The sequence below is a fragment of the Lepidochelys kempii genome, chromosome 1 (assembly GCF_965140285.1).
Source record: "Lepidochelys kempii isolate rLepKem1 chromosome 1, rLepKem1.hap1, whole genome shotgun sequence".
Classification (NCBI taxonomy): domain Eukaryota; kingdom Metazoa; phylum Chordata; order Testudines; family Cheloniidae; genus Lepidochelys; species Lepidochelys kempii.
The window spans coordinates 7,234,594-7,260,611 of record NC_136380.1 but is presented as its reverse complement, the minus strand read 5'-3'; the positions used below and the strand labels follow the sequence as shown (position 1 = coordinate 7,260,611).

General features: G+C 46.5%; 1 protein-coding gene across 1 annotated transcript; it reads right to left on the bottom strand.

Annotated features, from left to right (window-relative positions):
* Window positions 1-424: 424 nt before the first annotated feature.
* LOC144929518 (olfactory receptor 51G2-like) lies at window positions 425-1,360 on the bottom strand. Its single transcript, XM_078849214.1, has one exon. It carries the CDS (start codon window positions 1,358-1,360, stop codon window positions 425-427), a length of 936 nt encoding a protein of 311 aa, XP_078705340.1.
* Window positions 1,361-26,018: the final 24,658 nt, after the last annotated feature.

Sequence of the window (26,018 nt, the reverse complement as noted above, 5' to 3'; positions counted from 1 at the left end):
AGCAGGAGAAAAAAACTTTTTGTAGTGATCATCAAGATGGCCCATTTTGACAGTTTACAAGAAGGTGTGAGGATACTTAAGTTAAGGAAATAGATTCAATATGTGTAATGACCCAGCCACTCCCATCTCTATTCAAACTCAAGTTCATAGTATCTAGTTTGCACATACATTCAAGGTCAGCAGTTTCTCATCGGAGTCTGTTTTTCAAGCTTTTCTGTTGCAAAATTCCCACCCTTAAATCTTTTACTGAGTGGCCAGAGAGGTTGAAGTGTTCTCCTTCCGGTTGTTGAATGTTATGATTCCTGATGTCAGATTTGTGTCCCTTTGTCTCAGATGTAAGAGTCCAGGAAGGAATAGATGGCTGTGGCCTGTGTTTTTTCACTCCCAGGTCACTAGTATGGGAGCAGTGGGAGGAACTGACCCTTCAGTTGATGAACACCCTGATTATCCTTGCACGAAGTTGTTTGCTTTTCATGCTGTACACAATGGGGTTCATTAGGGGTGGGACCAGCAGATAGAAGTAGCCCAGGACAAACTGAAACAAGTGAGAAGAGCTATTCCCAAATCTGTGTATCACAGACAAGCCGATCTCTGGTAGGTAGAAGAGCAGGACGGCACAGAGGTGGGAAACGCAGGTGTTCAAGGCCCTGAGACACTCCGCATGGGACACGACATTCAGCACTGTTTTGAAGATCATCACATAAGAGAGGAAGATGAGCAATGAGTCCAACCCAATGGTTAAGAGTAGAGTAGACAAGCCATAGACATTGTTGACTGTGATATCCGAACAAGCCATGTTCATGACTTCCTGATGTACACAGTAGGAATGGGAGAGAATATTAGTTCGACAGTATTGGAACCGTTTCAGCAGAAAAGGGAGTGGTAATACTACGACTATCCCTCTTAGCACACACAGCAGTCCCATTTTGGATAACCTCCATGGAGTTAAGATGGAGGCATATCTCAGTGGGTTACAGATTGCAATGAAGCGGTCAAAGGCCATCAACAAGAGGAAGGAGGATTCCATACTTTGAAGCAAGTGGATGAAGAACAGCTGGGCAAAACAGGCATCAAGGCTGATCTCCCTAGAGTTGAACAAGAACATGCCCAGTATCGTCGGTATGGTGGATATTGATAAGCCAAGGTCTGTGATGGACAACATGGAAAGGAAAATATACATGGGCTCATGGAGGCTTGGATCTGTTTTTATAATGAACAGAATGACTGAATTTCCTACTATTGAAATAACATACATTAAGCAGAAGGGGATAGAGATCCAGAGATAGACATCTTCCTTTCCAGGTATTCCGGTGAGAAGGAAAATTGTAAATTGGAACTTGGTATCATTGACAGCTGACATAATGGACTGGGCAGGTTCAAGGAGTTTTCAGGGTTCCTTCCTGAAAGGAAAAAGAACAGGAGACTAGCTGATATTTAACTAGACATCTTTCTGCTCTGAGTGCAAGTCTAGAGACTCCCAGGAGATGAAGAAAGATCAGTAAAAACATACTCTTTGATTTACCCAATTAATGGGAAGATAGGCATTGCTAGACTGGATCAGACCTGAGTCCATCTAGTGCACTATCCAGTGGTCAGTTCCAGAAGCTTTAGGGGCAGGTGGAAGAAACCCTGCAATAGGGAGCTATGAGATGACCAGCGCCCAGGGAAAGTTTCCCCCTGACAACCACAAGTTAGCCATATTTTGTGGTATAAATCAGGAGGGTTTAGAGCCCTTCCAAGCCTTTTTTTTTTAAATTGCTCACTAATGAAATTGTTTTTTTCCAATTACCCTGAGAAGCAGCGAGTCCCTCTTTCAATCCTACTATGCTCTGATCCCCAATGATATCTTGTGGCTGGGAGTTCCGCAGCCTATTTGATAACTGTGATTTTACAGTTGTAACTTTCACACAGTCACCCTTTCTGGCCCTTCACTTCTGAGTGTGGCCCATTGTATCATGACTCGTGCATGAACACATTGCAAGTGCATGGTGAAAGCGGTCGTTGTATTATCTGTCCTCCATTGAAGCTATTTGTAAATGTGTTTCATTGCCTCATTATATACATTCTTTTTCACTTTCTCCACTCCTGTCAAGGTTCCTTCCCTACTCTGAACTCGACAGTACAGATGTGGGGACCCGCATGAAGGACCCCCGAAGCTTAGTTCTACCAGCTCTGGTTAAAAACTTTCCCAAGGCACAAATCCTTCCTTGTCCTTGGATGGGTGCTGCTGCCACCACCAAGTGAGTTAGAGAAAGATTCAGGAAAAGGACCACTTGGAGTTCCTGTTTTCTTAAAATATCCCCCCGAGTCCCGTCACCCCCTTTCCCGGGGAGCCTTGAGAATAATCTACCAACCAAATACGTAAACCAGATTCTTCAAAAACAGAATTTTATTATAAAGAAGTAAAAGAAGCACCTCTGTAAAATCAGGGTGGAAGGTAACTTTACAGGGTAATCAGATTCAAAACACAGAGGATTCCCCTCTAGGTCAAACTTTAAAGTTACAGAAAACAGGGATAAATGTTCCTCTAAGCAAAGGGAAAATTCACAAGCTAAAAACAAAAGATAACCTAACACACCTTGCCTTATTTACTTTTTTTGCAATACTGAGACTCATTTTAAGATGACTTTAGGAGAAGCAGTTTTCTGACCTGATGCTTCTCCGCTTCCCCAGAGAACACACAACACAGACCACAAACAAAGCCTTCTTCACCCCCCAACCCCGAATTGAAAATATCTTCTTTCCCCATTGATCCTTTTGCTCAGGTGCCAACCAGGTTATTTGAGCTTCTTAACCCCTTACAGGTAAGGAGGAATTCTAGGTTACTCTCAGCTATATGTTTATGACAACTCCTCAGAGTCAAAATTCTGCCACTGCCTCTTTGTAGCACATGGGATCAATTCGCAGGGCCAGGTTCTGAATTCAATGACAGTGACTTCAACTGCATTACTCCAGATATATATGTGTAAATTCGATCAGAACCGAACTCTGTTAACTCTCCCTTACCAAATGCTCTTGGTGATACACCCTGACTCTCAAGAATCCCTCCAAGAGAAATTGAAGTGCTTTGCCTGGTCAGCATTGACTGATTCCAGAGAATTCAATCATCCAACAAGAGTCTCTTCACCCTCACAGGAACTGCATCATCTCCCCGTGCAAGGATCTGTGGATATCAGGCAAGTTACAAGATATAACTGACAGTTACTTCAGCTAGGGGGAAGGGTTGGCTTCACAAATGGGTGAATAATGCAAACACTAGTTGTGCACTAATATCCAGCTGAGTGAGCAAGTTACTTCAACCATGAGTGCGTAACAGTTGATGGGTGTAAATTATGTACAACCTCTATTGCACTCCCCTTTGCTGCACCTCGGCTCTGCTCTTTGCAGTAACACAGGCCAGCGGTTCTGTACTCTCAGGGCTGTTTGGAAAGCCTTTCACAAGTCTTGCAGAGTGAATGAATTCAGGACCTTAATGTATGTGTTAGAAACAGCTTCTTGTCAGTTACTAGGAGACAGTATTGTAAGATGGTTCACTGAACAAAACAATTAATAGCACAAACCCATTGCAACCAGGATGTGGAATACTTCTGAAATAGTTTCTAAAACAAAGGCCATTAACTGTGTCATGGAAAATGAACCACACTTTGTTTTAGGAATCAGAATTGCCTGAGGCTTTTTTATTTTATGCAAGCAGGAGAGTTAGCATAGCCCCACACAGGGTGGGAAGCTGCTCTGTTTTCCATACACTTTAACAGACTTATCCAGGGTTTTCGGTGGCATTTTCAAACAATACACTTCTGCATGGGTACTTTTCCACAGACCCTTCCAACAATGTCTTGTAAGGACAAAATCATACATAATACAATGATAAGTAATTTTTCCAGTTTAAGCCAGTTTTGAGGGTAAATCATAGTCCAAGTGCGGTTAAGAGTAAGCCATGGGTTATAACAGACTTATTGCGGTTAGGGGAAATTTAAGTGGAAGTAGCTGGATAATCAGGGGCCTTCAGATACTCTCTTGCTGCCATATTCCCTGTTGGCCACCCACTAAGATGACCCTTTCCCATCCTTCTTAGCGCATACAATTATCCTGCAATAGGGGCATCACAAATCCTTATCAGATAATTTCTTCCCCAACTGTTACCAGTGCTCCTTCCTATAGCGATTCCAACAACTCTACTGCCAGCTTTGGCTAGAGATGCATGTTATGAAACTTTGGTTTGTAATATTTGTATTATGATGAAAAGTTTTGGCATTCCATTTGCATACCTGTACTTTAGTCCACTCCTGCCAACCCATTCTTTCCCCTCTGATCTGCTTTCCGAGATGTTTTCTCAGGTTAGAGTGGGACTTAAAACCTACTTTATGTCATCTGGATTTCTTCAGAACCTGAAAAAATGACAGCATCTCAGCCCTCATTCAGTCCCTTGGCAGCAAACAAATGTCTAGTCGCTCCTCTGTCCCTGGTTTAATAGCTGACTGGGTCTCCTCAGCTTCTGTTCTGTCAGTCTGTAGCCTGTCTCCGGAGTAGGAACAAGCATTGGGATTGCTATAGAAAATATTCATTCCTTGAGCTTTCACTCACTAGCACAAGGTAACCCCAGCACCTGTGATTCAGCCAGGATGAGAGCTTGCCGGACGTGGATTTCAAAGTCAAGTGCATGAGTATTCAGGGAAATGGAACCTCATTTCCCACAGGAAAGTAGCCTATTGCTCTCTGGCTGCCTGTGTCCTGTATTCATAAAATGTGGAGCACTGGGAACGGCACTGTGACATCTATGGAGCTGAGCTGCCATAATGAATGTGTGGGTTAAACCCAGTTCTGGGGATGTTTGCTGTAGAGCTGTATTGGGTTAAGTGTTGGGATGTTTGTGCTCCACCTATATTAGGAGAAACTCGTCTGGCTCATCTTAGTTTAGCAGCAGGCTAATAAAAAAGAAGCAGGAAGAGAAGCAACAGCTCAAGAAAAGCCATCGCTCAGTGAGCACTTCAGGAAGGTTGAGAGACAACACGGGAGCAACAAGCTGGGACGAGCCTATTTCCAGGCTCCAGCCACGTTACACAGCTTGTTTTGCCAGCACTGGGAGTCTGTCCAGAGGGGGGGCAGCTGTTGCTCAGAAGCTCTTCAGGCTGACAGGCACAGACACAGCTGGGGAAGTCTAAAGGCTCTCAGCCTGCCTGGCTCCCCAACAGAGTGGGAGGGCTTGGACTCAGAGACGTGTACAGACCATCGTTTAAAAAAACCCTCTTATTCTCCCATGTTACACTTTCTTCCTTCTCTTCAGATCAAACAGTATTTGGGGGCAAGAAGGCTGGCTGGTCACTCCTCTCACCACTGGTCACAGACTCCCAGAGGGAAGAGCCACAGGTGCCAAACGCACTCAGACCTGCAGGGCCAGCCCGGTGGACCCGCAGTGTGTGGTAGCCCAGAGCCCAGCCTGAGAGTGGGAGGATCACAGGATTCCAGCCCAGAAGAGGGAAAACTGCAAGGTCTGATGTCTGGCACTCAGAGGCCAGAGAGGGGGTGGAGATGCCAGTATCCCTGCAGCTCTGAGGGGTATCTACAGGGCAGAAACGTTGGAGCCCTCAGCCAGTCAGGTAAAAGATACATGCCATATCAGACCTCTTACTATAGAACAACGCAGCTCTCAATTCCTGCTTTCACAATCGAGCCAGAGAATAAAACCTTTGAAAATGCTTTTGCTGAATAAATTTCCAGCAGCAAATATACCTGAGGCGATTTGTGAACTAGTCACTGATATTCCATGGGGTCTCATCTCGCTCAGCCACCGGCAAGATTGGGCCCTTAGGAACATAAAAACAAGAACGGCCATACTGGGTCAGACCAAAGGTCCATCTAGCCCAGTGTCCCGTCTTCTGACAGTGGCCACTGCCAGGTGCCCCAGAGCGAATGACCAGAACAGGGAATCACCAAGTGATCCATCCTCTGTCACTCATTCCCAGTTTCTGGCAAACAGAGGCCAGGGACACCATCCCTGCCCAACCTGCTAATAGCCATTGATGGACCTGTCCTCCATGAAATAATCGAGTTCTTTTTTGAACCCCGTTATAGCCCAGAGCACACGGCACCTCTAGAAACATGACCCCTTGAAAAATCCGGACTTGGAGCATCAGGTTTTAACAGTCTGAGCTCACTTTGAATGTCAGATTTCTGTGTAGCTTGAACAACCCACCACCCAGCATGAGCAGATGTGGGGGAGGGCTTCCTAAGCTACCTAGCGCTGCCTGCCCTCCAACCCCGTCACTGAGTGACCCCGACAGCCCGTCTGAGTCCTCTGCCGCTGCACAGAACACCTGCCAATGGAAACAGCTTCCAGCCGTTCCCGTTCACTTCGCATTTTAAAGACAGTGAAACCTGCCAACGTACCCAGTTCCTGCTAGAAGAGGAGCCGCTGACACTAGAGGTCTTCACCCTAAACGACAAGGAGTCATCGGCAAGCCTGCACAGGCTGCAGGCAGTATCTGTTTAGATCGAGAGGCATCTCCCTTTATGAAGCCTGCCGGCACATTCCCCTGGGGGCCACTTGGGCAACAGGGAGCCTCAGCTGCTTGACTTACTGTACATCAGCTTTAACTCCCGTCATGTCCAATGGCAAACTGCAGGAGGCCAAATCACAGGGGATGCTACACAACTGGACTGTGGTGCCAGCTCTATTCCTGGTATCTCGGCCTGTCATCACTTTTCATACGATTCCTATTAGTCACATGGCTACGTTGTGTGCAGCCGAGTGGTAAGGATGATGATGTCTCAGCTGTGATCTTGCTGAAATAACATAACATAAAACAACAATAATAATAATATAGGACCTGATTTCTCCTCGGCAGCCTCCTGTCCTACCATACAAACTCAGGGTGCAGGCCAGGGAAGTGAAGGGAGATTCCACAAGGCTCCTTACATGGAAATTTCCTTAAGATTGTCCCGGGACAGGAGGTCTCTTTCCATCTCCCTGAGGATTGTAAAGGGGGACCCAGGATCCAGGGATACCCAAAGTGAGACACAGATCTCAGTCATCCACTGGTATCTAGGTCCCCCACCCATTATCTCTTTGCCTCCACATCTTCTCTAGGACGGTCTCCAGCTCCCTGCTAAAACAGGTTTATCAGAGTTGTGCTTCCAGGGCTTCTCACAGTAGCCACTGCCCACAGGATCTGCTGAAGAGACATTGTACAGGTGGATGGGGCTCACAGAGATGGCTAGGCTGGTTAGAGTAACTAAATATACGGAGTTTGCCTGAGAGTTTGCCTGGGGGGAGATCCCACAGAATGTTGGGCTGGGGGTTGCCTTTCAGGCTTCTGTGATCAGTAACTACAACTTCTGAAGAGGCTCTTAGAAGGAACACATTATGGATAGTGAGCGATCAGCTGTTGTGACCTGGATAGGATGTGCCATGTTTGTCTCTCTCCCAGAGGATAGAAGTGACTCCGTCTGTGTGAAGTGCAGGCTGACCTCCATATTGGAAGAGAAGGTTAAAGGACTCAAGACCCAAGTATGAAACCTGCATTACATCAGAGTGTTAAGGAAAAGTTAGCACATGTGACTCCATTTTGGTTTGGGGCCCACCATTGTTTAAATGCCAGCACATCATACACCAGGAGCAGTAATCCTTAAATACTGAATCCCTGTGAAAATCCTCCTCCTTGTCTCCAGCCTGCCTTGACTCCCAGTATCTGGTTTTTGTCAGTCTCTAACTCCCTGTCTCTTGGCCTTGATGTGAGGCCTCCCATCCTGATAATAAAAGTTACTGATGCATGGCTTTAGGACCATGCTGTGTAATTAACATACTGGTATAGCACGAGGAATGCACCAAGAAGGGATAGGTGGTAGATAAGACAAGGGTTTGTTTATTGGCTAAGGTTTCCAATGCACGAGGGCAACATGCTTTGCTAAAAGGTATATAACCTTTGTATAATCTGCATTCAGGGTCCCCTCCTCGCTAGCAGGGGGCACCACGCTCGAGTGTAATAAAGTTAGTGTTTTTTGGGAACTCTGCAGTTGTGGACTTTATTTCTGTGCCTCAGCCTAGATTCGAACTGTGCGTGTCTTATCAGGTATAATTCGTAGCACTTGTGTGCGTGTCCTACCAGGTATAATTCGCAGCAGTTGTGTGCGTGTCATACCAGGTGTAATTCGCAGCACTTGTGTGCGTGTCCTACCAGGTGTAATTCGCAGCACTGGTGTGCGTGTCCTACCAGGTGTAATGCGTAACAAGAGAAAATGAAGACTTTCTGGATAGAAGTCAGCTTTTGGTATTGCAGGCACAGCATGCTGGAGAATCAGAGAGGGCAGTGCAGAATGGGTAAGAAAACAGGCAGTATGTTACTTCCAGAAGAAGAAAGAGGAGAACCCATCCACACCATTGTAAATAGAGATAAGAAACCATTTTCAGGTTCTCTACACATGTACTATGGCGGAGAATAACTTGGAACAGCCATCTGAGGGAAGGGATCAGAAGGAAACCCTATCAACTGGAAGGCATGGGATGCATTGTCCTAGGGATGGGGGTTCCACGAGGAGGAGATGAGTGGTGGGTTTTGGGGACAACTTTCTAAGGGGGATGGAGTCCTCCACCTGCAGTCCAGACTGGGAGACTCAAGAACTGTGCTGCTTGCCTGGAGCTAGAATTCAGGATGTGACAGAGCGTCTACTGAGACTGATCAAGCCCTGGGACCGCTAACCCTTCGTACTTCTCCACGTGGGTGTCGATGTACTGCCAAGAATGACCTTGACTGGGCCACTGCAGACTACGTGGCTTTGGATTCTTCGACCACAGGATGTTGTTCCAGGAAGAAGAGTTGCTATGAAGAGATGGGATCCACCTAACCAAGAGAAGGAAGAGCATCTTCACAGGCAGGCTTGCTAACCTAGTGAGGAGGGATTTAAACTAGGTTCACTGGGGGACAGTGATCTAAGCCTTGTGGTATGTGGGAAAGTGGGATACTGGGAGGAAACTATCCAGTGGCCAGTTCCAGAAGCTTCAGAGGCAGGTGGAAGTAACCCTATTCCTGGTATCTAGGAATGTCATCACTGTTCATATGATTCCGATTAGTCACAGGGCTATGTTGGGTGCAGCCAAGTGGTAAGGATGATGCTGTCTCAGCTGTGATCTTGCTGAAATAATATAACATAAAACAACAATAATAATAATATAGGGACTGATTTCTCCTCAGTAGCCCCCTGTCCTACATTACAAACTCAGGGTGCAGGCCAGGGAAGTGAAGGGAGTTGCCACAAGGCTCCTTACATGGAAATTTCCTTCAGATTGTTCCGGGATGGGAAGTCTCTTTCCATCTCCCTGAGGATTGACAAGGGGGACCCAGGATCCAGAGATACCCAAAGTGAGACACAGATCTCAGTGATGCACTGGTAGCTAGGTCCCCCACCCACAATCTCTGTGCCTCCACATCTTCTCTAGGACCGTCTCCAGGTCCCTGCTGGAGAATCTTCGACCACGGGATGTTGTTCCAGGAAGAAGAGTTGCTATGAAGAGATGGGATCCAACTAACGAAGAGAGGGAAGAGCATCTTCACAGGCAGGCTTGCTAACCTAGTGAGGAGGGATTTAAACTAGGTTCACTGGAGGACGGTGACCTAAGCAGTGTGGTATGCTTGGAAGTGGGATACTGGGAGGAAACGCAATGAGTAGGGTGCAACAGGAGTGGCCTCCTGATTCCTACTGTGAAAGCAGGGCAATCGGTAGTTATCTTAGGTGCCTGTATAGGAACGCAAGAAGCCTGGGAAACAGGAAGGAAAAATTAGAAGTCCTGGCACAGTCAAGGAACTATGCTGTAAATGGAATAACAGAGACTTGGTGGGGTAGCTCACATGACTGGAGCACTGTCATGGATGGGTATAAACTGTTCTGGAAGGACAGGCAGGGGAGAAAAGGTGGAGGAGTTGCACTGTATGTAAGAGAGCAGTACTATTGCTCAGAGCTCCAGTTGCTCTGAACTGGGGAAAAGCCTGTTGAGAGTCTTTGGGGTAAGTTTAGAGGTGAGAGCAACAATGGTGATGTTGTGGTGGGAGTCTGCTATAGACTACCAGACCAGGAGGATGAGGTAGACGAGGCTTTCGTCAGAAAACTAACAGAAGTTTCCAGATCTCACGCCCTTGTTCTCATGGGAGACTTCAAGCCCCCTGTGTCATAAATATAAAGGGAAGGGCAAACCCCTTTAAAATTCCTCCTGGCCACAGGAAAAATCCTCTCACCTGTAAAGGGTTAAGAAGCTAAAGATAACCTCGCTGGCACCTGACCAAAATGACCAATGAGGAGGCAAGATACTTTCAAAAGCTGGGAGGAGGGAGAAAAACAAAGGGTCTGGGTCTGTCTGGGTGAGGCTTTTGCCGGGGACAGAACAGGAATGGAGTCCTAGAACTTTTAATAAGTAATCTAGTTAGGTATGTGTTAGATTGTAATTTCTTTAAATGGCTGAGAACATAGCTGTGCTGAATAGAATGAATATTCCTGTCTGTGTGTCTTTTTTGTGTAACTTAAGATTTTGCCTAGAGGGATTCTCTATGTTTTGATTCTAATTACCCTGTAAGGTATTTACTATCCTGATTTTACAGAGATGATTCTTTTTTACTTCTATGAAAAGTCTTCCTGTAAGGAAACTGAATGCTTTTTCATTGTTCTGAGATCCAAGGGTTTGGGTCTGTGGTCACCTTTGCAAATTGGTGAGGATTTTTACGAAACCTTCCCCAGGAAGTGGGGTGCAAGGGTTGGAGGATTTGGGGGGGGAAAGACGTGTCCAAACTACATTTTCTCAGGAACCCAGATAAAGTTTGGTGGTGGCAGTGGAAGTCCAAGGGTAAAATAGTTTGTACCTTGGGGAAGTTTTAACCTAAGCTGACAAAAGTCAGCTTCGGAGGTTTTCATGCAGGTCCCCCAATCTGTACCCTAGAGCTCAGAGTGGGGAAGGATCTTTGACATCGTGGCAGAGCGGTGGGATTAACTTGAAATCATTTTGAGATCAATTTGAGATTTTTTGAACCAGAAAAACAGATTTTAAAAGGAAATTTTTAAAATCCTTTGTGCTGCTAGAAAGCAGGTCTCCAACTGGCAATTAGTTGGAAGGGTTTTTTTTTTTGTTTGTTTGTTTGGGTTTTTTTTTGCTTTGCTTTGCTTTGGGGCCAGAGCAGAGACAAAAGGGAATTGTCTTTGGGAGCTGCAGTTTCTCTTCCTAAAGGCAGAGTAGTTAACCTCTTTCAGGGAAATTCACAAGTCTTCACAAACCTAAGAGCAACTAGAGGAGATTTCTTCCTATTTGCCTGAAGACATAAGTGTTAGTTTTTGGGTCTTTTTTTTTTTTTTTTTGGATTTTTCTGTAGGCTGGCAATTACTATCAGAGAATAGGTATCCTATTCCAGCACAGCAAAATTTTACAAGCCAAGTTTTGTTTGTTTTATTTCTAAACCTCGGGTGTAAAGTTAGTTAAAAACAGAGAGGTTAGGATGACAGACTCCACGGCTCAACAAAAGCCGGAATTAGCCAGATTTCAGGCTGATGAAAAACAAAAAAAACATTTATGTGGACAAATTGGAGAGAGTCCAGCGAAGGGCAACAAAAATGATTAGGGGACTGGAACACATGAGTTATGAGGAGAGGCTGAGGGAGCTGGGATTGTTTAGCCTGCAGAAGAGAAGAATGAGGGGGGATTTGATAGCTGCTTTCAACTACCTGAAAGGGGGTTCCAAAGAGGATGGCTCTAGACTGTTCTCAATGGTAGCAGATGACAGAACGAGGAGTAATGGTCTCAAGTTGCAGTGGGGGAGGTTTAGATTGGATATTAGGAAAAACTTTTTCACTAAGAGGGTGGTGAAACACTGGAATGCGTTACCTAGGGAGGTGGTAGAATCTCCTTCCTTAGAGGTTTTTAAGGTCAGGCTTGACAAAGCCCTGGCTGGGATGATTTAACTGGGAATTGGTCCTGCTTTGAGCAGGGGGTTGGACTAGATGACCTTCTGGGGTCCCTTCCAACCCTGATATTCTATGATTCTAAAAGGAACATGAAAGACAGATAGAACTCATGCGGCTGGAGAAGGAGGTACAGGAGGCTGCCCACAGGAGGGAGATGGAGGCAAGGGACAAGGAGATGGAGGCAAAGGACAAAGAAAGTGAGGCAGCAAAAGAGGCAGAACAACACCAAGTGGCTGCTCACAGGAGAGCTATGGAAGCAAGGGCCAAAGAACTTGAGGAGAAGGAAAAAGAGAGGAAGCATGTGGAGAAGATGGAGAAGATAAAGGCTCAACAGAATATACCAACAAACCCTAGCAATCCTTCTCAAGGTACCACTTCCTATCCCAGAAAGTTCACCACCTACAAGGCAGGCGAGGATACTGAGGCCTTCTTAGAAAACTTCAAAAGGGCTTGCCTTGGGTACAGCATCTCTACCTGCCAATACATGGTAGAGCTGTGGCTGCAGCTCAGTGGACCCTTAGCTGAGGTGGCAGCTGAAATGCCTAAAGAACACATGAACAAGTATGAACCGTTTAAATCCAAGGTGAGAGTCAGAATGGGGATAACACCCGAGCATTCTCGTCGGAGGTTCAGAGCCCTAAGGTGGAAACCAGACATGTCGTTTACCCGACATGCCTACCACATTGGGAAACATTGAGATGCCTGGATATCAGGAGCAGGTGTTGAATCTCCAGTAAATTTGCCCTTCCTAATGCAAATGGAACAATTCTTAGAGGGTGTTCCTGAGGAAATAGAAAGATACATCCTAGATGGGAAGCCCAAAACTGTAATCAAGGCAGGAGAGATTGGAGCCAGATGGTTAGAGGTGGCAGAGAAGAAGAAAACTGGTCGCAGTTGGAGCGAGGTCCAGAAGCGACAACCAAAGACCACACTCTATTCCTGGAGGCTGCCCAAGGCCCCACCTACCTCCCAAAGAACCCTCCAGACAACTTATCATCCCACCACCCCGTTCTCCAGCAACCTCCCAGATACCTCTCCAATACCTCCCAGATACTCTTGGAGCGGAGGGAAACTGTGAGTGTGGGTGGGAAGAAGGTCACCAAGTGGAGGGACACTGCAGCACAAGTGTCAGCTATCCATGCTTCCTTAGTGGACCCCAATTTTATCAACCCAGAGATCCAAGTGACAATTCAACCCTTCAAGTCCAACTCTTTCGATTTGCCTACAGCCAAGTTGCCTGTCCAGTATAAGGGCTGGTCAGGAATGTGGACTTTTGCAGTCTATGATGATTATCCCATCCCCATGCTGTTGGGGGAAGACTTGGCCAATCATTTGAAGCAGGCCAAGAGGGTGGGAACGGTCACCCGCAGCCATGCTAAACAAGCTGGGAGGCCTAGCTCTGTTCCGGAAACTTATATCAGGACCCGGTCAGAGGTGATGGACCCGGACCCCAGGCCAATGTCTGCAACAGCAGTAGTGGATCCAGTCCCAGAGACCCAGACGGAACCAGTCCCAGAACCGGAACCAGCCGAACAACCAACACCAGACCCCGTGCCAGCACTGAATCCAGTACTTGCAACCTCAACACTAGAGGGCCCCACCGAACCTGAACCGGCAGTAGCCCATAACCCTACACAAGAGGCTCAGCCGGAGCCTGAACCCCAACAGAGCATCCCAGCGGAGAGTGGTTCACTGTCAACGGAAACAGCCCCATCCCCTACATCACTTCCAGAGGGACCAAACATAGGTCCACAATCCAATGAGGAACTGATGTCTCCAGCATCAAGGGAACAGTTCCAGATCGAACAGAAAGCAGATGAAAGCTTCCAGAGAGCTTGGACGGCGGCACGGAGCAACCCACCGCCTCTCAGCTCTTCTAATCCATCCAGGTTTGTTGTAAAAAGAGGACTTTTATACAAGGAAACTCTTTCTGGTGGACACCAGGAAGACTGGCATTCTCAGAGACAGTTGGTAGTTCCAACTAAATACCAGGCCAAGCTCTTGAGCTTAGTCCACGATCATCCTAGTGGCCATGCTGCGGTGAACAGGACCAAAGACCGTTTCAGGGGTCATTTCACTGGGAGGGAATGGCCAAGGATGTTTCTACCTATGTCCGGTCCTATGAAGTATGCCAAAGAGTGGGAAAACCCCAAGACCAGGTCAAAGCCCCTCTCCACCCACTCCCCATCATTGAAGTTCCATTTCAGCGAGTAGCTGTGGATATTCTGGGTCCTTTTCCAAAAGAGACCCCCAGAGGAAAGCAGTCCATACTGACTTTCACTGATTTTGCCACCCGATGGCCAGAAGCAGTAGCTCTAAGCAACCCAAGGCCTAAAAGTGTGTGCCAGGCACTAGCAGACATTTTTGCCAGGGTAGGTTGGCCCTCCAACATACTCACAGATGCAGGGACTAATTTCCTGGCAGGAACTATGGAAAACCTCTGGGAAGCTCATGGGGTAAATCACTTGGTTGCCACTCCTTACCACCATCAAAACAAATGGCATGGTGGAGAAGTTGAATGGAACTTTGGGGGCCACGATTCCTAAATTCATAAATGAGCACTCCAATGATTGGGACTTAGTGTTGCAGCAGTTGCTCTTTGCCTACAGAGCTGTACCACATCCCAGTTTAGGGTTTTCCCCATTTGAACTTGTATATGGCCGTGAGGTTAAGGGGCCTTACAATTGGTGAAGCAACAATGGGAGGCATTTACACCTCTCCAGGAACTAACCTTCTGGACTTTGTAACCAACCTGCAAACACCCTCCGAACCTCTTTAGCCCTTGCTAAAGAAAACTTACAGGATGCTCAAAAAGAGCAAAAAGCCTGGTATGATAAACATGCCAGAGAGCGTTCCTTCAAAGTAGGGGAGCAGGTCATGGTCTTAAATGCGCTCCAGGCCCATAAAATGGAAGCATGGTGGGAAGGGCCATTCACGGTCCAGGAGCGCCTGGCAGCTCTTAATTATCTCATAGCATTCCCCACCTCCAACCGAAAGCATAAGGTGGACCATATTAATTCTCTAAAGCCCTTTTATTCCAGAGAATTAAAGGTTTCTCAGTTTGACAAACTGAACGGGCATACCTCTCCATTGACACAGGCAATGCTCACCCAGTTAAAGTCCAACCTTACCGGATGTCTCCTCAAGCTAAAACTGCTATAGAAGAGGAGATCCAGGATATGTTACAGATGGGTGTAATCCGCCCCTCTGGAAGTGCATGGGCATCTCCAGTTGTTCTAGTTCCCAAACCAGGTGGGGAGATACGTTTTTGCGTGGACTACTTGCGTTTTTACTACTTCTCCCCCACCCCTCCTGGGTTACCTTGGCAGTTATCCCCCCATTTGTGTGACAAATTCGTAAAGAATGCATGAATTTGAAACAACAATATTTCCAAATAGCCCTTAACCTGTTCTTTCACCACCAAGAGCTGCTCACCTCCTCCCCAGAATGTGCTGCCCAGTGCAGCCGGATGGGAGCTGACCTTGTCTGTGAAGACTGAGGTAAAAAGAAGCACTGAGTACTTTTTTCACATCATCTGTCACTAGGTTGCTTCCTCCATTCACTAAGGGTCCCACACTTTCCCTGACCTTCTTCTTTTTGCTAACATACCTGTAGAAACCCTTCTTGTTATCCTTCACATCCCTTGCTAGCTGCAACTCCAAATGTGCGTTGGCCTGCCTGATTACACCCCTGCGTGTTCGAGCAATATTTTTGTACTCCTCCTCGTCATCTGTCCAAATTTCCATTTCTTGTAAACTTCCTTTTTTTGCTTAAGCTTACTGAAGTTTTCTCTGTGAAGCCTCCCGTAATTGCTATTCTTTTTGCACATCGGGATGGTTTGTTCCTGCACCTTCAATAAGGCTTCTTTAAAATAGAGCCAGCTCTCCAGGACTCATTTCCCTCTCATCCTGCCCATTAGTTCCCGGAGAGAGTCAGAGTCTGCTTTTCTGAAGTCCTAAGTTCCAAGTTTTGCTACTCTCCTTGCTTCCTTTTGTCAGGATCCCAAACTCAACCTTGTCATGGTCATTGCAGATGTGGGGACCTGCATGAAAGCCTCCTAAGCTTACTTTTACCAGCTTAGGTTAAAACTTCCCCAAGGTACAAACTTCCACCGCCACCACCACACTTTATCTGGGTTCCTGAGAAAACATAGTTGGGACACGTCTTTCCCCCAAAATCCTCCCAACCCTTGCACCCCACTTCCTGGGGAAGGTTTGGTAAAAATCCTCACCAATTTGCATAGGTGACCACAGATCCAAACCCTTGGATCTTAGAACAATGAAAAATCATTCAGTTTCCTTACAAGAACACTTTTAATAGAAGTAAAAAAAGAATCATCTCTGTAAAATCAGCATGGTGAATACCTTGCAGGGTAATTAGATTCAAAACATAGAGAATCCCTCTAGGCAAAACTTTAAGTTACAAAAAAGACACACAGACAGAAATATTCATTGTATTCAGCACAGCTATTTTCTCAGCCATTTAAAGAAATCATAATCTAACACATACCTAGCTAGATTACTTACTAAGTTCTAGACTCCATTCCTGTTCTGTCTCCCGCAAAAGCATCACCCAGACAGACCCAGACCCTTTGTTTTTCTCCCTCCTCCCAGCTTTTGAAAGTATCTTGTCTCCTCATTGCTCATTTTGGTCAGGTGCCAGCGAGGTTACCTTTAGCTTCTTAACCCTTTACAGCTGAGAGGATTTTTCCTGTGGCCAGGAGGGATTTTAAAGAGGTTTACCTTCCCTTTATATTTATGACACGCCCCCCCCAAATCTCAGCTAGGGTGAAACGCTGGCTGGGGTTTCTTCCTGGAGCTCTAGGAAAAAACAGAGTTAATAAGACACATGCACCTCTAAATATACTACCAAGTACATAAAGACTAACAATATTTTGCACATCTCAAGGCTGATTTTAACCAGTTGAATCTGGGAAACTTTCACGGGAGAGTGCATCAGCCACTTTGTTAGAAGCTCCTGAGATGTGTTGGATGTCGAAATCAAAATCTTGGAAAGCTAAACTCCACTGAATAATTTTTTTGTTATTTCCTGTGGTGGCATGAAGCCACTGTAGTGCAGCATGGTCGGTTTTCAGGTGGAAACGCCTTCCCCAAACACATGGGAGTAGCTTTTCCAGGGCGTAGACAATGGCGTAACATTCTTTTTCAGTGACTGACCAGTTGCTTTCCCTCTCAGACAGTTTTTTCCTGAGAAACACGACAGGGTGGAATTCTTGATCTGGTCCTTTCTGCATTAAAACTGCTCCCACACCACGCTCGGACGCATCTGTAGTTACTAGGAACAGTTTGTCAAAGTCTGGGGCCCTTAGTACAGGGTCAGATATGAAAGTCGCTTTAAGCTGGTTAAAGGCCTTCTGACACTCTTTGGTCCACTGAACAGCATTTGGCTGTTTCTTTTTGGTTAGATCTGTCAGTGGAGCGGCGATTTGGCTGTATTGTAGTACAAATCATCTGTAATAACTGGCCAAGCCTAAGAAGGATTAAACCTGTTTCTTTGACTTTGGGACAGGCCACTTTTGGATAGCATCCACTTTGACCTATAGGGGGCTGATAGTTCTTTGACCCACCTGGTGTCCAAGGTAAGTGACTCTCTTTCGGCCTATTTGACACTTTTTAGCCTCAACAGTTAGTCCTGCCTCCCTTATGCTCTCAAGGACTTTTTGTAGATGTTCCAGGTGGTCTGCCCAGGAATCGGAAAAGATGGTCACCTTGTCAAGGTAGGCGACTGCATATTCTCCAGATCCCGCTAGGGGACCATCTACAAGTCTTTGGAAGGTGGCGGGTGCATTTCGCAGACCGAAAGGGAGTACATTAAATTCATACACCCCGACATGTGTGATGAAGGCTGACCTTTCCTTGGCAGATTCATCTAGCGATACCTGCCAGTACCCCTTGGTTAAGTCCAAGGTAGAGATGAACTGGGCCCGTCCCAGTTTCTCTAATAGTTCACCTGTGCATGGCATGGGATAGTTGTCTGGGCGAGTTACAGCATTTAGCTTACGGTAGTCCATGCAAAAACATATCTCCCCATCTGGTTTGGGAACTAGAACCAATGGAGATGCCCATGCACTTCCAGAGGGGCAGATTACATCCATCTGTAACATATCCTGGATCTCCCAATCTATAGCAGTTTTAGCTTGAGAAGACACCCGGTAAGGTTGGACTTTAAGTGGGTGAGCATTACCTGTGTCAATGGAGTGGTATGCCTGTTCAGTCAGTCCTGGGGTGGCTGAGAATGTCGGTGTGTAGCTACTGCACAGCTCCTTGATCTGCTGTCACTGCATATGCCCAAGGGTCATGGAGAGGTTCACCTCTTCCACACCACCAGCACTTTTCCCTTCATAGTAGACACCTTCAGGCCACACAGCGTCGTCTCCTCCCTGGGCTGTAGACTGAGAAACCTTTAATTCTCTGGAATAAAAGGGCTTTAGAGAATTAATATGGTCCACCTTATGCTTTCGGTTGGAGGTGGGGAATGCTATGAGATAATTAACAGCTCCCAGGTGCTCCTGGACCATGAATGGCCCTTCCCAACATGCTTCCATTTTATGGGCCTGGAGGACCTTTAAGACCATGACCTGCTCCCCTACTTTGAAGGAACACTCTCTGGCATGTTTATCATACCAGGCTTTTTGCTCTTTTTGAGCATCCTGTAAGTTTTCTTTAGCAAGGGCTAAAGAGGTTCGGAGGGTGTTATGTAGGTTGGTTACAAAGCACAGAAGGTTAGTTCCTGGAGAGGTGTAAATCCCTCCTTTTGCTGCTACACCAACTGTAATTGCCCCTTAACCTCACGGCCACATACAAGTTCAAATGGGGAAAACCCTAAACTGGGATGTGGTACAACTCTGAAGGCAAAGAGCAATGTATCATGGCCCCCAAAGTTCCATTCAACTTCTCCACCATGCCGTTTGTTTGATGGTGGTAAGGAGTGGCAACCAAGTGATTTACCCCATGAGCTTCCCAGAGGTTTTCCATAGTTCCTGCCAGGAAATTAGTCCCTGCATCTGTGAGTATGTTGGAGGGCCAACCTACCCTGGCAAAAATGTCTGCTAGTGCCTGGCACACACTTTTAGGCCTTGGGTTGCTTAGAGCTACTGCTTCTGGCCATCGGGTGGCAAAATCAGTGAAAGTCAGTATGGACTGCTTTCCTCTGGGGGTCTCTTTTGGAAAAGGACCCAGAATATCCACAGCTACTCGCTGAAATGGAACTTCAATGATGGGGAGTGGGTGGAGAGGGGCTTTGATCTGGTCTTGGGGTTTTCCCACTCTTTGGCATACTTCATAGGACCGGACATAGGTAGAAACATCCTTGGCCATTCCCTCCCAGTGGAAGGACCCCCCAAACGGTCTTTGGTCCTGTTCACCCCAGCATGGCCACTAGGATGATCGTGGACTAAGCTCAAGAGCTTGGCCTGGTATTTAGTTGGAACTACCAACTGTCTCTGAGAATGCCAGTCTTCCTGGTGTCCACCAGAAAGAGTTTCCTTGTATAAAAATCCTTTTTCTACAACAAACCTGGATGGATTAGAAGAGCTGAGAGGCGGTGGGTTGCTCCGTGCCGCCGTCCAAGCTCTCTAGAAGCTTTCATCTCTTTCCTGATCGATCTGGAACTGTTCCTTTGATGCTGGAGACATCAGTTCCTCATTGGATTGTGGACCTATGTTTGGTCCCTCTGGAAGCGATGTAGGGGATGGGGCTGTTTCCGTTGACTGTGAACCGATCTCCGCTGGGACACTATGTTGAGGTTCAGGCTCGGGCTGAGCCTCTTGTGTAGGGTTATGGGCTACTGCCGGTTCAGGTTCGGTGGGGCCCTCTGGTGTTGAGGTTGCAAGTACTGGATTCAGGGCTGGCAATGGGTCTGGTGCTGGTTGTTCCGCTGGTTCCAGTTCTGGGACTGGTTCCGTCTGGGTCTCTGGGACTGGATCCACTACTGCTGTTGCAGACATTGGTCTGGGGTCCAGGTCCATCACCTCTGACCGGGTCCCGATAGAAGTTTCCGGAACAAAGCTAGGCCTCCCAGCTTGTTTAGCCAGGCTGCGGGTGACCATTCCCACCCTCTTGGCCCGCTTCACATGACTGGCCAAATATTCCACCAACAGCATGGGAATGGTATAATCATCATAGACTGCAAAAGTCCACGTTCCTGACCAGCCCTGGTACTGGACATGCAACTTGGCTGTAGGCAAATTGAAAGAGTTGGACTTGAAGGGTTGAATCGTCACTTGGATCTTTGGGTTGATTAAATTGGGGTCCACTAAGGAAGCATGGCTAGCTGACACTTGTGCTCCGGTGTCCCTCCACATGGTGAACTTCTTCCCACCCACACTCACAGTTTCCCTCTGCTCCAAGGGTATCTGGAAGTATCTGGGCCTGCGGATCTCTGGTGTGATTCCGGTGCAATGAACTGTAATCTGTGGGGGTTCTTGGGGCAGTTGGCCTTTACATGCCCCAGTTCGTTACATTTAAAATATCGTCCAGCTGATGGGTCACTGGGGTGAGGTGGGTTGCCGGAGAATGGGGTTGTCATAAATATAAAGGGAAGGGTAAACCCCTTTGAAATCCCTCCTGGCCAGGGGAAAGCTCCTCTCACCTGTAAAGGGTTAAGAAGCTAAAGGTAACCTCGCTGGCACCTGACCAAAATGACCAATGAGGAGACAAGATACTTTCAAAAGCTGGGAGGAGGGAGAGAAACAAAGGGTCTGTGTCTGTCTGTAGTCGTCTTGGCCAGGGACAGAACAGGAATGGAGTCTTAGAACTTTTAGTAAGTAATCTAGCTAGGTATGTGTTAGATTATGATTTCTTTAAATGGCTGAGAAAAGAATTGTGCTGAATAGAATAACTATTTCTGTCTGTGTATCTTTTTTGTAACTTCAGGTTTTGCCTAGAGGGGTTCTCTATGTTTTTGAATCTAATTACCCTGTAAGATATCTACCATCCTGATTTTACAGGGGGGATTTCTTTATTTCTATTTACTTCTATTTTTTATTAAAAGTCTTCTTGTAAAACACTGAATGCTTTTTCATTGTTCTCAGATCCAAGGGTTTGGGTCTGTGGTCACCTATGCAAATTAGTGAGGCTTTTTATCCAACATTTCCCAGGAAAGGGGGGGTGCAAGTGTTGGGAGGATTGTTCATTGTTCTTAAGATCCAAGGGTCTGGGTCTGTAGTCACCTAGGCAAATTGGTGAGGCTTTTTACCAAACCTTGTCCAGGAAGTGGGGTGCAAGGTTTTGGGAAGTATTTTGGGGGGAAGGACGCGTCCAAACAGCTCTTCCCCAGTAACCAGTATTAGTTTGGTGGTGGTAGCGGCCAGTCCAAGGATAACGGGTGTAATATTTTGTACCTTGGGGAAGTTTTGACCTAAGCTGGTAAAGATAAGCTTAGGAGGTTTTTCATGCAGGTCCCCACATCTGTACCCTAGAGTTCAGAGTGGGGGAGGAACCTTGACAGGGGTGGTGGGACGATAAGGTGCCGGGAGGGTTCTTTGGGAGGTAGGTGGGGCCTTGGCGGCCCCCAGGAATAGGGTGTGGTCTGGGGTTGTCGCTTCTGGACTCCGCTCCAACTGCAACCAGTTTTTTTCTCCTCTGCCACCTCTACCCATCTGGCTCCAATCTCTCCCACCTCGATTACAGTTTTGGGCTTCCCATCTAGGATGTTTCTTTCTATTTCCTCAGGAACACCCTCTAAGAATTGTTCCATTTGCATTAGGAAGGGCAAATTTACTGGAGATTCAATACTGGCTCCTGATATCCAGGCATCCCAATGTTTCCCAATGTGGTAGGCATGTCGGGTAAATGACACGTCTGGTTTCCACCTTAGGGCTCTGAACCTCTGACGAGAATGCTCGGGTGTTATCCCCATGCTGACTCTCACCTTGGATTTAAACAGTTCATACTTGTTCATGTGTTTTTTAGGCATTTCAGCTGCCATCTCAGCTAAGGGTCCACTGAGCTGCGGCTTCAGCTCTACCATGTATTAGCAGGTAGAGATGCTGTACCCAAGGCAGGCTCTTTCGAAGTTTTCTAAGAAGGCCCCAGTAACCTCGCCTGCCTTGTAGGTGGGGAACTTTCTGGGATGGGAAGTGGTACCTGGAGAAGGATTGCTAGAGTTTGTTGGTATATTCTGCTGAGCCTTTATCTTCTCCATCTCCTCCACATGCTTCCTCTCTTTTTTCCTTCTCCTCCAGTTCTTTGGCCCTTGCCTCCATTTCTTTGTCCCTTGCTACCATAGCTCTCCTGTGAGCAGCCACTTGGTGTTGTTCTGCCTCTTTCGCTGCCTCACTTTCTTTGTCCCTTGCCTCCATCTCTTTGTCCCTTGCTCCATCTCCCTCCTGTGGGCAGCCTCCTGTACCTCCTTCTCCAGCCGCATGAGTTCTATCTGTCTTTCATGTTCCTTTTGTTTTTCATCAGCCTGAAATCTGGCTAATTCGGCTTTTGTTGAGCCGAGGAGTCTGTCATCCTAACTTCTTGGTTTTTAACTAACTTTACACCCGAGGTTTAGAAATAAAGCAAACAAAACTTGGCTTGTAAAATTTTGCTGTGCTGGAATAGCATACCTATTCTCTGATAGTGATTGTCAGCGTACAGAAAAATACAAAACCAAAAGACCCAAAAACTAACACTTTTGTCTTCAGGCAAATAGGTAGAAATCTCCTCTAGTTGCTCTTAGGTCTGTGAAGACTTGTGAATTTACCTGCAGGAGGGTAACGACTCTGCCTTTAGGAAGAGAAACTGCAGCTCCCAAAGACAATTCCCTTTTGTCTCTGCTCTGGCCCCAAAGCAAAGCAAAGCAAAAAAACAAACAAACAAACCAACCTTCCAACTATTGCCAGTTGGAGACCTGCTTTCTAGCAGCACAAAGGATTTTAAAAATTTCCTTTTAAAATCTGTTTTTCTGGTTCAGAAAATCTCAAATTGATCTCAAAATGATTTCAAGTTAATCCCACCACTCTGCCATCATGTCAAGGATCCTTCCCCACTCTGAGCTCTAGGGTACAGATGCGGGGACCTGCATGAAAACCTCCTAAGCTGACTTTTGTTAGCTTAGGTTAAAACTTCCCCAAGGTACAAACTATTTTACCCCTGGACTTCCACTGCCACCACCAAACTTTATCTGTGTTCCTGAGAAAATGTAGCTTGGACACGTCTTCCCCCCCCCCCCAAACCTCCAACCCTTGTACCCCACTTCCTGGGGAATGTTTCGTAAAAATCCTCACCGATTTGCATAGGTGACCACAGACCCAAACCCTTAGAACAATGAAAAAGCATTCAGTTTCCTTACAAGAAGACTTTTAATAGAAGTAAAAAAGAATCATCTCTGTAAAATCAGGATAGTAAATACCTTACAGGGTAATTAGATTCAAAACATAGAGAATCCCTCTAGGCAATACCTTAAGTTACAAAAAAGACACACAGATAGGAATATTCATTCTATTCAGCAGAGCTATGTTCTCAGCCATTTAAAGAAATTACAATCTAACACATACCTAACTAGATTACTTATTAAAAGTTCTAGGACTCCATTCCTGTTCTGTCCCCGGCAAAAGCCTCACCCAGACAGACCCAGACCCGTTTTTTTCCTCCCTCCTCCCAGCTTTTGAATGTATCTTGTCTCCTCATTGCTCATTTTGATCAGATGCCAGAGAGGTTACCCTTAGCTTCTTAAGCCTTTACAGGTGAGAGGATTTTTCCTGTGGCCAGGAGGGTTTTTAAAGGGGTTTACCCTTCCCTTTATATTTATGACACCCCCTGTGTCATAACTATAAAGGGAAGGGTAAACCCCTTTGAAATCCTTCCTGGCCAGGGGAAAGCTCCTCTCGCCTGTAAAGGCTTAAGAAGCTAAAGGTAACATTGCTGGCACCTGACCAAAATGACCAATGAGGAGACAACATACTTTGAAAAGCTGGGAGGAGGGAGAGAAACAAAGGGTCTGTGTGTCTGTCTATATGCTGGTTTCTTCCGGGGATAGACCAGGAATGGAGTCTTAAAACTTTTGGTAAGTAATCTGGCTAGGTACGTGTTAGATTATGATTTCTTTAAATAGCTGAGAAAAGAACTGTGCTGAATAGAATAACTATTTCTGTCTGTGTATCTTTTTTGTAACTTCAGGTTTTGCCTAGAGGGGTTGTCTATGTTTTTGAATCTAATTACCCTGTAAGATATCTACCATCCTTATTTTACAGGGGGGATTTCTTTATTTCTATTTACTTCTATTTTTATTAAAAGTCTTCCTGTAAGGAAACTGAATGCTTTTTCATTTTTCTCAGATCCAAGGGTCTGGGTCTGTAGTCACCTAGGCAAATTGGTGAGGCTTTTTACAAAACCTTGCCCAGAAAGTGGGGTGCAAGGTTTTGGGAAGTATTTTGGTGGGGAAAGACGCGTCCAAACAACTCTTCCCCAGTAACCAGTATTAGTTTGGTGGTGGTAGTGGCCAATCCAAGGACAAAGGGTGCAATATTTTGTACTTTGGGGAAGTTTTGACCTAAGCTGGTAAAGATAAGCTTAGGCGGTGTTTCATGCAGGTCTCCACATCTGTACCCTAGAGTTCAGAGTGGGGGAGGAACCTTGACAAGGGGATTGAAGTCTCCCTTGAGATCCCATTGCATGGACTACCTGTGGGGCGTCAGGATCATGGGATGGGGGCTGTTTTCAATCCCCTGCTCCTGCTCCTCCTCTTGCCCCCCCATGCCCAGGGTAGATAGGGGGTCCGTAGTTCCCATAGTGGGCCAGGGTCCCTGGGTGGCTCTTAACACAGCCTAGATCTATCTTGCAGGAAGACCAGGAGGCGGGCCCTCAAGGAGAAGAGGAGGAGCAGAGCATGAAGCCTTGTGGGGGGAAAGATGGAGCAAAGGCCTGAGAGGAAGAGGAGGAGGAGTGGGTGGAGCCTCAGGGGGGAGAAGAAGGGCAGGGTTACAGGGAGGCAGGACTCCTGCATGTGTCTTGCTTTTACCTTTTGACTAGGTGGTCACCCTAAACTGCATGAGCTAGGCTGGGATAGGAGCTAGCCGTGCCTCTCTGTGGGAGTTGAGATGCATTTCCACCCCTTTCCAATCAGCTGGGGCAGCACAAATCGGGGGAAGGAGAGAGAAACTGGGCCTGAGTCTCTTGGCAGGACTAGTGTGTGTCAGACCTTCACTCACACAAATAGTTCTGCTCTGCCTCTGTGGGAAGAGGGCTCAGCAGGTGTGCATAGCTATCAGTAGGGGAGTGGATGCCTGAATGGCTTCTCCTGGGGCTTCTGTGTAAATCAAGTCTCTGACACCACTCACACACAAGAATCTGGCTGAAGGCGTCGGGGAAGGGTGGGTGTCTCTGCCCAAGTAGTAGCCCCTGTCTACAGCTGGTGCAGCCCCATGAATCATGCAGCACCCAGAGCGCTCAGGAAGGGCCAGGACTGCAACAAGAGAAGAGCTCTGCAGCTTTTCTCATGGCCCCTGGATGTTTAGGCAGAGATGGTACAGGGACAGGCCAGGTGTAACTGGAAACAACATGCACGTCTCTTCTCTTTACTGACTGTATCAACAGGAATTCTGAGTTTGGAGTAGCCACCGATACAGCTCTTTATGGGCCAACATCCCACTGCTCCCTTGGCTCTCCATGAACAGCGTCACTTTGTAAATGCTTCTTCCGGCCTTGGTTTCCTTTCCCGACTGGGCTCTCCTCCCTCATCAGCCCCTCTCCCCTTGCTCTGGGTCTTAGACCCCATCTGGACCTCTCTCTAAAAAGTGGAGATCAGTAGCTCATGTCTTCTCAGATAAAAAGAACAGGAGTACTTGTGGCACCTTAGAAACTAACAAATTTATTAGAGCATAAGCTTTCGCCACTTCATCAGATGCATAGAATGAAACATATAGTAAGATATATATATATATATAGATATATACATACATATAAGTTGGAAGTCACCATACGACCTGTGAGAGGCTAATTAGTTAAGATGAGCTATTATCAGCAGGAGAAAAAAACTTTTTGTAGTGATCATCAAGATGGCCCATTTTGACAGTTTACAAGAAGGTGTGAGGATACTTAAGTTAAGGAAATAGATTCAATATGTGTAATGACCCA

Coding starts and splice junctions, on each gene's coding strand:
- LOC144929518 (XM_078849214.1), bottom strand. CDS start 1,360: ATGTCAGCTGTCAATGATACCAAGTTCCAATTTACAATTTTCCTTCTC.